Raw genomic sequence first — 15,765 nt, 5'->3', positions numbered from 1 at the left:
TGTACCTTCACCACACTGTCTGTGTGGGTGGACCATTTCAGTTTGTCAGTGATGTGTACACCGAAGAACTTAAAACCTTCCACCTTCTCCACTGCTGTCCCGTCGATGTGGATGGGAGGGGGGGGTAGGGGGGGTGCTCCCTCTGCTTTTTCCTGAAGTCCATGATCATCTCCTTTGTTTTGTTGACGTTGAGTGAGAGGTTGTTTTGCTGACACCACACTCCTAGTGCCCTAACCTCCTCCTTGTAGGCTGTCTCGTCATTGTTGGTAATCAAACCTACTACTGGTGTGTCATCTGCAAACTTGATGATTGAGTTGGAGGCGTGCATGGCCACGCAGTCATGAGTGAACTAGGAGTAAAGGAGGGGGCTGAGCACGCACCCTTGTGGGGCCCCAGTGTTGAGGATCAGCGAAGTGGAGATGTTGTTTCCTACTTTCACCACCTGGGAGTGGCCCGTCAGGAAGTCCAGGACCTAATTTCACAGGGCCGGGTTGAGGCCCAGGGCCTCTAGCTTAATGATGAGCTTGGAGGGTACTATGGTGTTGAATGCTGAGCTATAGTCAATGAACAGCATTCTTACATAGGTATTCCTCTTGTCCATATGGGATAGGGCAGTGTGCAGTGTTATGGCAGTGTTGCGTCTGTGGACCTATTGGGGTGGTAAGCAAGGTGGAGGTGTTATGATCCTTGACCAGCCTCTCAAAGCACTTCATGATGACAGAAGCTGGTGCTACGGGGTGATAGTAATTTAGTTCAGTTACCTTTGCCTTCTTTGGTACAGGACCAATGGTGGCCATCTCAAAGCATGTGGGGACAGCAGACTGGGATAGGGTGAGATTGAATATGTCCGTAAACACACCAGCCAGCTGATCTGCGCATGCTCTGAGGACACGGCTCGGGATGCCGTCTGGGCGATGAGGATATATGTTGTCTCATACGTGCTAGTTGGGTAACCATGGTGATATCATTGTAGGGGTTGCTATCGAGAAACCAGTTTTTGGTAGGATGATGTTGTGAAGCAAATCTATAAACAGAGTTGGAGGTACTGCAAGTTCAACAATGTCAACTATCAATTGGCTGCAGGCCATACTGATTAACCAACTGACATCTGTTCCTTCTCTGGCATTTACCAATCACATTGGAGTAGAGTGAAGATTACTGACTTTATATCACAGGCACAATACTAAACAAATAAGAACATGAAAATAGTGCTTGTTTCTATATGTTGTGACCTGGGCTGCATACGTGTGCTGGGTGTTTACTTGTGTGTGTGTGAACATACATGTGATTTTGCACATATGTGTTTATGCATGTATGTGTAAACATGCATGTGGATGCATGTGTGAATGTATGTGTACAGGTGTGTGTGATTTACACCTTCCTTACCCATTCCTTACCACCCCTCTCTTTACTCTTCCTCCATCCTCCCATCCTAGACTAATCGTCAGCAAGAAGGAGCGTCGCCTGGTCAAGGGATCGGGCTTCCACCTGGACCTGCTGCTCATTGTCACACTGGGCGCCATGTGCCCTCTGTTAGGCCTGCCCTGGCTCACAGCCGCCACTGTGCGCTCTGTCACGCATGTCAACGCCCTTACTGTCATGAGCAAGGCCACAGCGCCTGGCGAGAAGCCTATGATCCAGGAGGTGAAGGAGCAGCGGGTGACGGGCCTGGTAGTTGCCGTGCTCGTGGGTGAGGAGGATTCTGTTTTTCTGGAAAGGATTGGATGTAGGCCCTGGTGTGATGTGAAGGAAGGTGTCATTGATCAAAATCAATTCAAATGTACTTATAAAGCCCAGCAGATGTATGGCTATGAAAAACTCCCAATGAAGGCAGGAACATAGGAAGAAACGTAGAAGGGAACCAGGCTCTGAGGGGTGGCTAGTCCTCTTCTTGCTGTGCCGGGTGGAGATTATAAGAGTACATGGCCATTAAGGCCAGATCGTTTTTCAAGATGTTCAAACGTTCATAAATGACCAATAGGGTCAAATAATAATCACAGTGGTTGTAGAGGGTGCAACAGGTCAGCACCTCAGAACTAAATGTCAGTTGGCTTTTCATAGCCAAGCATTCAGAGGTCGAGACAGCAGGTGCGGTAGAGAGAGAGAAAGAGAGAGAGAGGGTCAAAAATAGCAGGTCTGGGACAAGATAGCACGTCTGGTGAACAGGTTAAGGTTCCATAGCCACAGGCAAAAACAGCAAAAACTGGATCAGCAGCACAACCAGGTGGACTGGGGACAGCCAGGAGCCATCATGCCAGCTTGTCCTGAGGCATGGTCATAGGGCTCAGGTCCTCTGACAGAGACAGACAGAGAGATGGGAGAATTAGAGATAGCATACTTAAGTTCACACTGGACACCAGATGAGACAGGAAAAATTCATGAGATAGGACAGACTCACCCTTGCCTCCCAGCACATAGACTATTACAGCATAGATACTGAAGGCTGAGACATGGAGGGTCGGGGGACACTGTGGCCCTGTCCGACGATACCCCCAGACAGGGCCAACCAGGCAGGATATAACCCTACCCACTTAGCCAAAGCACAGTCCCACACCACTAGAGGGATATTGTCAGGCATATGTGTATAGGTGGCAGGGAAAGTCAGGCGCAGGAGAGTCAAACGGAGTGTTAAATGGAGTCTTTTAATAAAGTCCAAGTAACATGCTCCATAACACTAAATAGACAAATGAATATGAATAAATATGGGTACGAAGACCCGTCGCGTACCTATACAAAAACACTACACTGACGATAAACAATCTCTGACAAAGACATGAGGGGAAACAGAGGGTTAAATACACAACAGGTAATGAATGGGATTGAAAACAGGTGTGTGGGAAGACAAGACAAAACCAATGGAAAATGAAAAATGGATCAATGATGGCTAGAAGACCGGTGACGTCGAACGCCGAGCACCGCACGTACAAGGAGAGGCAACGACTTCGGCAGAAGTCGTGACAGATATCAATAGACCACCAACTTACTACCCTGAGACAAGGCTGAGTATAGCCCACTAAGATCTTCTCCACCGCACAAGCCTGAAGGGCTGCAAAACCAGACAGGATGATCAACCCACTCAAGTCGAGTATAGCGAAAAAAGCGTGGCACGACATGACGCACTCCTCCTAGGGATGCCATGGAAAACCACTAGTAAGCCAGTGACTTAGCCCCCATAATAGGGTCAGAGGGAGAGAATCCCAGTGAAGAAAGGGGAGCTGGCCAGGCAGAGACAGCAAGGGCGGTTCGTCACTCCAGTCCATTGGTTGCACCCCTTGGCCAGACTAAACTCAATCATAGGACCTATTGAAGAGATGAGTCTTCAGTAAAGACATAATGGTCAAGACCGAGTATGTGTCTCTCACATGGATAGGCAGACCATTCAATTAACATGTAGCTCTATAGGAGAAAGCCCAGCCTCCAGCTGTTTTTTGCCATACATTTATTAAATATAAGAATGAGTGTGAGTTTGTCACAACCTGGCTCGCGGGAAGTGACAAAGAAATCTTATAGGACCAGACCCCATATAATAATAATAAATAATCTCGCTCTTTACTTAGACACCTTACATGTAAAACCTTATTTGTTCATTAAAAAAAAGTTGTTAATGAGACACATAACTCTGCAATGTTGGGTTGTATTGGAGAGTCTCAGACTTTTTCCACACACAGTCTGTGCCTGTATTTAGTTTTCATGCTAGTGAGGGCCGAGAATCCTGTCATACATAGGTATGTTGTTGCAAAGGTCATCCGTGTCTTAACAGCGTGATTTACCAAGGCAGGATACTCTGAGACCAGTCCAATCTAGAAATTTGGCAGAGGCTTCTGATTCAATTCAATTTTTTACAGAACCACTTGTTGTAAGATATCGGTAAGTGGACTGGAGGCAGGACATCAAATCAAATGTATTTATATAGCCCTTCGTACATCAGCTGATATCTCAAAGTGCTGTACAGAAACCCAGCCTAAAACCCCAAACAGCAAGCAATGCAGGTGTAGAAGCACGGTGGCTAGGAAAAACTCCCTAGAAAGGCCAAAAACCTAGGAAGAAACCTAAGAGTGGAACCAGGCTATGTGGGGTGGCCAGTCCTCTTCTGGCTGTGCCGGGTGGAGATTATAACAGAACATGGCCAAGATATTCAAATGTTCATAAATGACCAGCATGGACATGAAAGGGATAACAAATCCAGTTGTTTGTATCATCCGAGTTGGGAAAGTACCTGCGTAATTGCGCACACAACTCACTCAGGTGCTTTGCTATATCACATTTGACATTGGCCATAACCTTGGGTTCATTTGCACACAAAAAATCATACAATGATGGAAAGACCTGTGTGTTGTCCTTGTTAATGCAGACAGAGAAGAGTTCCAACTTCTTAATCAGAGCCTCAATTTATTCCCGCACATTGAATATAGTTGCGGAGAGTCCCTGTAATCCTAGATTCAGATCATTCAGGTGAGAAAAAACATCACCCAGATAGGCCAGTCATGTGAGAAACACGTCATCGTGCAAGGGGTCAGACAAGTGAAAATTGTGGTCAGTCAATAAAACTTTAAGCTCGTCTCTTAATAAATAAATAAAAAGTGTCAATACTTTGCCTCTTAATAACGAGCACAAAAGCATTACATGGTCGCTGCCCATATCATTGCGTAGTGCAGAAAATACACGAGAGTTCACAGCCCTTGATTTAACAAAGTTAACCATTTTCTCTGTCGTGTCCAAAATGTATTTCAAGCTGTCAGGCATTCCCTTGGCAGCAAGAGTCTCTCGGTGGATAATGCAGTGAACCCAAGTTGCATCGGGAGCAACTGCTTGCACGTGCATTACCACTCCACCATGTCTCCCTGTCATGCCTTTTGTGCCATCAGTACCAACACATATTGACCACCAATGTCCATTTTATGTCACAAAGCTGTCCAGTTCTTAACAATATAATAATATCCTCTCCTATTGTCCTGGTTTCCAGTGGTTTGCAGAAGAGGATGTCTTCCTTAATTGTCCCCCCATAAACATAACGGACATATACCAGGAGCTGTGCCAGTCTATTGACTCAACCAGCTGTAATGCATAGAATTCACTGGCTTGTATGCAGTAATTGTTTCAAAATATCTCCTGCCATGTCACTGATGCGTCGTGAAACAGTGTTGTTTGATGAAGATATTGTCTATATAGTTTTTGTTGGCCTTTTACCCCAGCATTGTCCCAACCATATCCTCGGCAGCAGGAAGAATTAAGTCCTCCACAAATATATATATATTTTTATTTGGCGTATCCCTGACGGCATTACCCCAGTTTGGGAATACCTGGTGTAGACCAATTAGGGTTTTCAATCTCTCCAAAAGAATGTTGTGCCTGATGGTGTCAAAAGCGGAACTAAGGTCTAGGAGCCCAAGGACAGATGCAGAGCCTTGGTATGACGCCATTAAAAGGTAATTTACCACTTTCACAAGTGCAGTCTCAAACCAGACTGGAGCGTTTCGTATACATTATTTGTCTTCGGGACGGCAGTAGCTTTTTCTAAAATTTTGGAGGGGATTGGGGGGTTTGGCTTTTTCAGGAGAGTCTTTATCACTGCCACTAGTGAGTTTGGGACACATATGGAGGATAGGGAGCCGTTTATTAGGTTCAACATAGGAGGGCCAAAGCACAGAACGTAGCTCTTTCAGTTGTAATAGTGTCCAGTAGGCAGCTGGAAGGTTTAGAGGCCATGACTATATTTGTGAATGTGTGAAGAGATACAGGATTAAAAAACTTGAGTGTCTCCATTGATCTTAGGTCCTGGCAGTTCTGTGCAGACTCTGAACAACTGAATTTTGGAGAAATATGTAGATTCAAAGAGGAGTCTGTAATTTGCTTTCTAATCATCATGATCTTTTCATCAAAGAAGTTCATGAATTCATCACTGCTGAAGTGAAGGCCAGCCTCTCCTTGGGGAATGCTGATTTGTAGTTAGCTTTGTGACAGTGTCAAAAAAATGCTTTTGATTGTTTTTATTTTTCTCAATTAGGTTGGAAAAATATGCTAATCGTGCAGCAGTGAAGGCTCTACGATATTGCACGGTACTGTATTTCCAAGATAGTCGGAAGTCTTCCAGTTTGGTGTAGCGCCATTACCATTCCAATTTTCTGGAATCAAATTTATTTATAAAGCCCTTCTTACATCAGCTGATGTCAAAAAGTGCTGTCCAGAAACCCTGCCAGAAAACTCAAACAGCAAGCAATGCAAGTGTAGAAGCTTGGTGGCTTGGAAAATAGAAGGCCAGAACCTAGGAAGAAACCTAGATGAACCAGACTATGAGGGGTGGCCAGTCCTCTTCTGGCTGTGCCGGATGGAGATTATAACAGAACATGGCCAAGATGTTCAAATGTTCATAGATGACCAGGAGTGTCAAATAATAATAATCACAGTGGTTGTAGAGGGTGCAACAGTGTCAGCACCTCAGGAGAAAATGTCAGTTGGCTTTTCTTAGCTGATCATTCCGAGTATCTCTACCACTCCTGCTGTCTCTAGAGAGTTGGTCTGGGACAAGGTAGCACATCCAGTGAACAGATGAGGGTTCCATAGTCGCAGGCAAAACTGTTGAAACTGGAGCAGCAGCACGACCAGGTGGACTGGGAGCAACAAGGAGACATCGGGCCAGGTAGTCCTGAGGCATGGTCCTAGGGCTCAGGTCCTCAAAGAGAGAATGAGAAAAAAAGAAAGAATTCGAGAGAGCATACTTAAATTCACACAGGACACCAGATAAGACAGGAGAAAACTCCAGATACACCAGACTGACCCTATCCCCCGACACATAAACTATGGCAGCATAGAAACTGGAGGCTGAGACAGGAGGGATCAGGAGACATTGTGGCCCTGTCCGAGGAAGCCTGCTTCAGGGTTTGGGTATTTTCTTCATACCAGGGAGCTAATTTCTTGTGACAAATATTTTTTGTTTTTAAAAGGTGTGACTGCATCTGGATAATACGCAAGGTTAAATTTAGGTTAGGTGGTTAACAGATATTTTTTTTTACTCTACGTCTTTGGGTAGGTGGAGGGAGTCTGGAAGGGCATCTAGGAATCTTTTGGTTGTCCGAGAATTTATAGCACAGCTTTTGATAATCCTCGGTTGGGGTCTGATCAGATTATTTGTTTTGATTGCAAACATAATAAGATATTGGTCCGAAAGTCCAGGATTATGAGGAAAAACGTTTAGAGTCACAATGTTTATTCCATGGGACAGAAATAGATCCAGGGTATGACTGTTGCAATGCGTAGGTCTGGAGACATGTTGGACAAAACACACTGAGTCGATAAAGGCTCCTAAAGCATTTGGTAGTGGGTTTGTGGACTTTTCCATATTAAAGTCACCAAAAATGTGAATATTATCTGCAATGACTACAAGGTCTGATAGGAATTCAGGGAACTCAGTGAGGAACGCTGTATACGGGCCAATAATCCTGTAAAAGGTGATTGAGTAGACTGCATAGATGTTATGACTAGAAACTCAAAAGATGAAGATGCAGTCATTTAAAAAAAAAAATTATTGACATTTGTTGTCGTAAATGTTAGCAACACCTCCGCCTTTGCGGGATGCATGGGGGATATGGTCACTAGTATCTTGTAAGGTGTACTGTACTGTTGAACTCAGAAATGTAACATGCACAGCAAACTAAGAAATAGGAAAATAAACAGTCAATGGTTGATAGGGACTATGTTCTAATACCAGTGGTGTAGTTTATCTGTGTATATAGCGTTTTCTGTGGTTAAACCTGCAGTGGCTTGCGAAAGTATTCACCCCCCTTGGCATTTTTCCTATTTTGTTGCCTTACAACCTGGAATTAAAATAGATTTACACAACATGCCTACCACTTTGAAGATGCAAAATATGTTTTATTGTGAAACAAACAAGAAATAATACAAAAAACAGAGAACTTGAGCATGCATGACTATTCATCCCCCCCCCCAGCTGCAAGTCTTTTTCAGATATTATTTATAACCCAACCCTGATCTCTACTTCTCCACAACTGTTTGGAGAGCTCCTTGGTCTTCATGGTGCCGCTTGCTTGGTGCTGCCCCATGTTTAGTGGTGTTGCAGACTCTAGGGCCTTTCAGAACAGGTTATACAGTGCCTTGCGAAAGTATTCGGCCCCCTTGAACTTTTTGCCACATTTCAGGCTTCAAACAAAGATATAAAACTGTATTTTTTTGTGAAGAATCAACAACAAGTGGGACACAATCATGAAGTGGAACGACATTTATTGGATATTTCAAACTTTTTTAACAAATCAAAAACTGAAAAATTGGGCGTGCAAAATTATTCAGCCCCCTTAAGTTAATACTTGGTAGCGCCACATTTTGCTGCGATTACAGCTGTTAAAAAAAGTTTGAAATATCCAATAAATGTCGTTCCACTTCATGATTATGTCCCACTTGTTGTTGATTCTTGACAAAAAAATACAGTTTTATATCTTTATGTTTGAAGCCTGAAATGTGGCAAAAGGTCGCAAAGTTCAAGGGGGCCGAATACTTTCGCAAGGCACTGTATATTGAGATCATGTGACAGATCATATGACACTTTGATTGCACACAGGTTTACTAATTATGTGAGGTAATTGGTTGCACCAGATCTTATTTAGGGGCTTCATAGTAAAGGGGTTGAATACATACAGTATGCACACACCACTTTTCTGTTTAAAAAAAACAACATTTTTTTAAACAAGTAATTTTTTTCATTTCACTTCACCAATTTGGACTATTTTGTGTATGTCCATTACATGACATTGAAATAAAAAAATACATTTAAATTACAGGTTGTTATGCAACAAAATAGGAACAACGCCAAGGGGAATGAATGCGTTTGCAAGGTACTGTAACAGACGTTCTTGAATGGTGTTACACCAGAACTATTCACTCGTGGACAGACTACTTCAATATAACCAGATTTGAGTTCCGGGTTAACCGAGATTACTGCTGAACTGGCTCAGTCGATCTGAATTCAACCAACCTACAGATCCCCATGCGACCTGGATCTCACACATTTGACCTTTCACCTTTGACTTGTGTTTTCCTAAGGCATGTCTATCGTGATGACGGACGTGCTCCGTAACATCCCACTGGCCGTGCTGTTCGGGATCTTCCTCTACATGGGCGTCACATCGATCACCGGCATCCAACTCTACGAGCGTATCACACTCATGTTCACGCCCGCCAAGCACCATCCCGACCACATATACGTGACCAAGGTGAGCCCAATAGCAGAATACGATTGAGAGTCTTCTCGACCTGTTTTTGTTATAGATTTGTGCCCAATCTATTTTGGTATCCTGTTTTTGCATGTTTGTTTGTGAGTTTATTTGTGCATGATGTCGGACTTGAGTGGGATTGTGTGTGTGGACTTACTTTGCAATCAAATGATAAAAGGATGAAGTTGACATTGGTGATGAAGTTGGTATTGCAATAGGTATGTTTTTGATCCGTGTCTAGTCAGGTGCAGGCTGTCAATGTTCGTGAAAGACAGAAGGGGATCCACCCACTAGATGGAGCTCAATCCATCTAATTCTATTTTTTTTTTACCTTTATTAAAACGAGGCAAGCCAGTTAAGAACAAATTCTTATTTACAATGACAGCCTATCAGGGAACAGTGGGTTAACTGCCTTGTTCAAGGGCAGAAAGACAGATTCTTACCTCGTCAGCTCAGGGATTTGATCCAGCAACCTTTTGGTTACTAGCCCAACACTAACCACTAGGCTACCTGCTGCCCCGCTATATAATCATTTCCATAAGCAGGGCAGCAAATCTTAACTCAGTGACAGGATGGGGTTGAATTAAGACAGTGATATAACATGTATTTACTAGTGTACAAAAACACATTAGGAACACCTGCTCTTTTCATGACAAAGACTGACCAGGTAAATCCAGGTGAAAGATATGATCCTTTATTGATGTCGCTCGTTAAATCCACTTCAATCAGTGTAGATGAAGGGAAGGAGGCAGGTTAAAGAAGGATTTTTAAGCCTTGAGGCAATTGAGACATGGATTGTACATGTGTGCCATTCAGAGGTTGAATTGGCAAGACAAAATATGTGTCCCTTTGAACGGAGTATGGTAGTAGGTGCCATGCGCCCTGGTATGGGTGTGTCAAGAACCACAACTCTGCTGGGTTTTTCACAATCAACAGTTTCCTGTGTGTATGAAGAATGGTCCACCACACAAAGGACATCCAGACAAATTGACACAATTGTGAAAAGCATTGGAGTCAACATGGGCCAGCATCCCTGTGGAACGCTTTCGACACCTTGTAGTGTCCATGCCCCGACGAATGTGTTCCTAATGTTTTGTACACTCAGTGTCTGTTTGTCTCATCTCTATGAACAGTATGTGTTAATTGTCCTGCAGAGATCATTATTCCTAAACAAATGAATATAAAATATGATTTCAATTTATTTCAATTATGGGTAAGGCTGTACTTAAAGTCTACAGGTATGATGCATTGTAAGACTTGTCATAAGCATAAGCAGTATAACCCCATTTACATGTTTGTGTGTGCGTGGGCCACAGGTGAAGACGTGGCGTATGAACATGTTCACCATCATCCAGCTGGCCTGCATTGTGCTACTGTGGGTGGTCAAGTCGACCGTGGCCTCGCTCGCCTTCCCCTTCATCCTCATCATGACCGTGCCGCTCCGCCGACTCATCCTCTCCCGGGTCTTTGAGGAGCGTGAGCTTCAGGCGGTAGGTGGACATTCCTGGAATTCTCTGAATTCAGGCACAATCATCTGGTCCAGGCAACATTGGGTCACACGTTACAAATAATAACACTGGTGTCCTGTGTTCGCATGGGGATTTCTGTTTATTTGTGAAATGTGCATGCTACACAGTACTTTAATTCAGTTAACAATACATTTGTAAAATGTTTATCTCCTCGAAGTCAAGTCTCTAAACCACATGATCTTAACGAAAACAGGACGCAGGGGTCCTGGAGAACGGACTTGATCAAAACACAGAGGATAATTGTGTGTGTGTGTGTGTGTGTGAGAGAGAGACAATGACAGAATTGTGGGTTAGATTCCTGGGACCAGCCACTTGTAAAATGTATGCACGCATGACTGTAAATCGCTTTGGATTCAAATGTCTGCTCAATGCCTAGTCTTCTATTATTGTTTCACTATATTGGCCAAAGCATCAAGACACTATGAATGAAGATTCTGATGACATCCCAAAATCTCTCGCTCTTACAGCTCGACGGGGAAAATGAGGACTCCCCCAACTTTGACGAGGATGGTCGGGACGAGTATAATGAGATTCACATGCTTGTGTAGACACGTCACACGGGTAGGCCCAATCGGCTCTCTCCATCTTCCAAGGCTCTCTCCATCTTCCAATCACGAGCATGTTTCTTATTACGTCTGCGAGCTGTGTCTTGAAAACACTCAGATGACGGTAGGATTTTCGTCCAACAGAGAAACATTATGTGTACATATACTGTATATACACATATTATATTCAAATTCTGCTGTACTTTGATCTAAAAATGATGTAAAGGAATAACCCCACTGTTATAATTTGTTTCTGGTTTTCCTGCTGCAACAGTTTTTCCTCTCAAAAGAGGTCAGTAGCTCTGCTGCCCTACTGTTGCTGAGCGTGTCAGGAATCCTCAAGTGGGTGACATGGACATTGCACCTTTTAAACACAGACCAATAATTCATAAACACTCGTCCCCACTCAAACCCTGGACACGGGTTCTTCCTCTTGCTTTTAACGGTCAAGCTCTCTACAGGTTCCGGGCGTAAGTGCAATGACAACAACCCCAAGTACTCCAGTAGGTTGGTTTTCCCTCCCAGGGTTGGGAGTCCCATTTATTTGGGACACCGGTGGAATGAACACTGGTTGTATGACAGCCACACTGGTTTCACTGGGAGCCAATACTCCACTGCCCTCCTCAGCACAACTGCCTTTTTACCCTTCTTCTTACTGTAGCCATTATCAGTGGAATTCAATGACGACGTTAACCAAACAGGAAGTTCGGCATTATTTTCACTGTGTGCCCTCCCTTTAGTTGTGTGCTCCTCACAGGATACGTTCCCTTTTGACCTTTGTGATTCACCTGCACCGACACACCAGTTCGTTCCCTGGTCCAATAACAGGAGAAGATACATTCGTTGATCCCCTCTCAATGCAGTTCTCCCTGACACGTAGATACAGTACATGAGGATTACGTGTGTTTTGGAGAGATGTTACTTTATAAGGTATATTCTGCCCAACAGGCCAATCCAATGATTGTGGATGCATACAAGTAAACACATTGAGATCTGCTGACCTTGAACATGTTTAAATTTTTCTTTTGTATTTTTGTGACCTTACCGAATTAAATGTTAGCCTACCTATTTACTTTAGTTTGTTGTTAGTTGCCAAAATTATATGAAGCGATATTGACATATGGGATGCATTCTAAATGCCTGTTAGTTGGAGGAATTTGCAATTATTAACATTATTCAAAACCTTTGTCAAAGTCACTGGAATTATACCACAGGTATCAAAATCACTGTGTAGCACCACTGTCATTGTGTACTTCCATGTTCTGTAGGCAACTGTTGGATGTGTTTAACATGTACAGTGATTGGAATGGACTCTTTTCCCCAAGGTTCAAGTTTCTACCCCACACAGAATGTTTGTCTGTTTAAAATGGACTATGTTATCATGAACAGTGCTGCAGAACCATAGGTTTAAATTGATACACGTGAAGTGGAGACCATGTTTCAAATATTGAAGCATCTGCTGAATTTGACGAAATTATGTAATGTATAATATGATACTGCTGTTTTTTTTTTTTTAAATAGACCCCACTAGAGAAGTGTAACATCACATGTCTTATTGACTCTTGTTGTACAAACACTACACTCTTAGAAAAAAAGGTTCTAAAAAGGTTATTTGCGGAGGGATAGGGTTCTACCAAGAACCGTTTTGATCTGAAGATCCCTTTTTGGAAGACAAGGGTTCTTTGTAAGGGAAAGGATTCTACCTAGAACCTTTAACATTCTAAGAACCGTTTTTGGAGGAAACAGTTCTTTGATAATTCTTTAGATGGCAATAAGGATTCTTTGGAAGGCAAGAAGGGTACTTTAGAAGGCAAGGGTTCTTCACAGAACCATATATCATACAGTATTTCCCAGCATGCTCTAGGTAGAACCATATACAGGGAGTTCTATAACGAACACTATATAAAAGATTCAAGATAGAACCCTCTGCAAAGGGTTCCCCCTATGGGGACAATCCGAAGAACCCTACAAGGTACTACTATTTAGCAGCTTTTTTCCCTAAGAGTGTAGATACAGGGATTGCAATGGCATGTTGTGTATGGACAACCTACTTAGCCCCTACCGTGTGCGACGTATTGAATGTACAGGCCTATATAGTACGTTTCCAGGGATGATGTTTTGATAGTCTTGACTTTGTCTGCACTGTCTCTTCCGCTGCTCTGTTAAACTGGAGGTATGCTAGCGTCAACTTGGCTTCTGAAGGAAGGACTTAAGTCAATAGAATCTCAGACCAAAGTGGCCGTGCTTTACTCTGGGCTTGGAGTAATAGACAGCTACTGGCATTGTATTTGGCATGTCAAAGGCAAAAGGTATCACAGTTACCATGGCGTCAGACATGAACATGGGAAGAGGGCAAGGGGAGAAAGCTTCCACCTCACTTGATGTGAAGGAAAAACGGGGAAAGGTCATTGTTGTTTGAGAACACGGGCTTGCTGGTGTGTTGAGGGCTACCAGAGATCCCCGTGGCCCTGTGGTGGATATGCCTACACTCAGTATAACAATCACTCAGTCACTGGGAAAAAAATTAAGATTTGGAAGAGTGGTTATTATTCAAGATAATAAAAAGGTATAGTGTATCCACTTTCTTCTGTTCTGTCTGGATTCCTCAAGATTTGGAGCAGGGACATGAAAAGAAAATAGTTCTAGGCCCATGAAAAAGGCCTGGCATGTTAGATGTTGGGAATCCACAATGTTTCGTCGCCTGATACCTCCATGCTAGCACAGGCCAGACCACCCACCCAAAATCTAGGAATATAGCGTTATTTTTTTAGCCGCTGCTACTTACCCGTCTCTCACTTGAAGTCTCTGGGACCTTTTTTTTCTTCATTTGATTGGATGACTAGGACATTTGTGAAGGCGTTAAGAAGTACTATAGACAATCAGAAATGTATGCAATTAGATTACCTGTATACCTTTTATGTATCTACCTTCATAAGATATTACTGCTAACCCTGTGGCAACATCCTATTGTATGTCCAGTTTTTTTATTTTTTATTAATGGGTCATTCCCAACTTGTCCTACAAGTTTGCATCATGTAATGAATATAAAGTTATAAAGGTGAAGGTCCCATTTAAAGGGATAGTTCAAGATTTTGACAATGAAGCTATGAGCTAGTTACCTCAATGCTAACTAGCATTAACACAATGACTGGAAGTCTACTGGAACAGTTAGCATTAGCACCAGTTATTGTGCTAATGCTAGTTAGCTTTGACTCGCAAAACTACCTTCCTGCATACTGTACGCAGAGACATAAAACTGGTATCCACTAGTTCATCAGACTCTGGGGATGTAGATAACGGGTTTATTGTTAGGTAGGTGAATTTGACTTTAATTGACGGTCTTGTGGCATTTAAAGGATTTTCTGCAGCTTACTTGTAATGAAGGACTTATGACATATCTCTCAATGAAGGACAATGTTTTTAGTGTCACTTAAGGTGAGTATGGTTTATACATGCTATACCTGTGTTAAAATCATCCCGAAGCCATGTAACACACAAATATAGTGACACACACACACACAACGATACGTTTTTCTGCTCTGAAAACGATACCTGATGAAGTGGGGTTTGTCTGTCTGAGAAAAAAAAGTATGTGAGTTAATTTTATGATAAATTATGAATTACTTTAGCATTAGCAATACTGAAAGATACTTATGTTATGTGGATACTTGAATAGCGGTTCAGCCTGTTATTATTGTAAAGGGGTTTTCAAACTACTGTAAAACAAATTGTTATTTTTTTGTCTGAAAATAAATATTTATGTGTTTCAAATAAATCTTTTATGTGTTTCAAATAAATCTATCACATTTTTATTCAAGACTTATTTACGAACATAACAGGGTATTACAATACTATAAGTACCATTATTCAACATACAATATATGGGTGTGCAAAAATGTGTGTTTCTGAATGTTAAACAGATATCCAACTTTCTGTTGGCTACGCCTAGTGTGTCTCACGTGAAAGTGTATTTTGTGTGTGTGTGTGCATTTGTAAGATTTGTCCACCAAGAGGGTTGGCTCTCAGAGCCCAGTGGTTGTGGTGATATGGACACACAGCAGGGGGAGGAGCAGAATGGTGATGATACAAGGCAGAATCAGCAACATCAGGACAGGGAAAGCCGGGTCCTCCACACGCGAGCAGAGTGAGAAGAACATCTGGTGCACCTCTAGGAAGATGTCATCCTTCAGTGAAGGCTCCACACAGCTGGTACTGGTGGCTACTTGTTCCACACAGTGCTTCAAAATGATGTAGGAGCTGATGGTGAAAAGGGGAAAAAACATAATGTTCCATTTCCCTATTTCTCTCCTGAAGTGGGCATTCACTCACTCCATTCCTTTTAGTGGGGAGTGAACAAGTGCACACTTCAGGAAGAAAGGGGAGAGAAATGGGCCGGAGTCTGTCAAAACAGACTAATAAAAGTAGCATGTACTAAACAGCCCGGACTACTGTGAACCAATCGCTCAAATT

The 15,765-nt window shown here is 42.8% G+C and overlaps 1 protein-coding gene across 1 annotated transcript in view; it reads left to right on the top strand.

Annotated features, from left to right (window-relative positions):
* slc4a3 (solute carrier family 4 member 3) overlaps positions 1-14,566 on the top strand; it is a 56,140-nt gene extending 41,574 nt beyond the window's left edge. Inside the window, exons 18-22 of the mRNA XM_064976133.1 lie at positions 1,437-1,690; positions 9,052-9,221; positions 10,538-10,711; positions 11,218-11,419; positions 11,570-14,566. Coding sequence (XP_064832205.1) covers positions 1,437-1,690; positions 9,052-9,221; positions 10,538-10,711; positions 11,218-11,298 — 679 coding nt within the window. The 3' untranslated portion in view covers positions 11,299-11,419; positions 11,570-14,566. The remainder of the gene's footprint in view (positions 1-1,436; positions 1,691-9,051; positions 9,222-10,537; positions 10,712-11,217; positions 11,420-11,569) is intronic.
* The last annotated feature ends 1,199 nt before the right edge of the window (positions 14,567-15,765 follow it).

The sequence above is a fragment of the Oncorhynchus masou genome, chromosome 10 (assembly GCF_036934945.1).
Source record: "Oncorhynchus masou masou isolate Uvic2021 chromosome 10, UVic_Omas_1.1, whole genome shotgun sequence".
Lineage (NCBI taxonomy): Eukaryota > Metazoa > Chordata > Actinopteri > Salmoniformes > Salmonidae > Oncorhynchus > Oncorhynchus masou.
The sequence above is the reverse complement of the archived record's forward strand: the minus strand, read 5'-3'. Positions and strand labels throughout refer to the sequence as shown.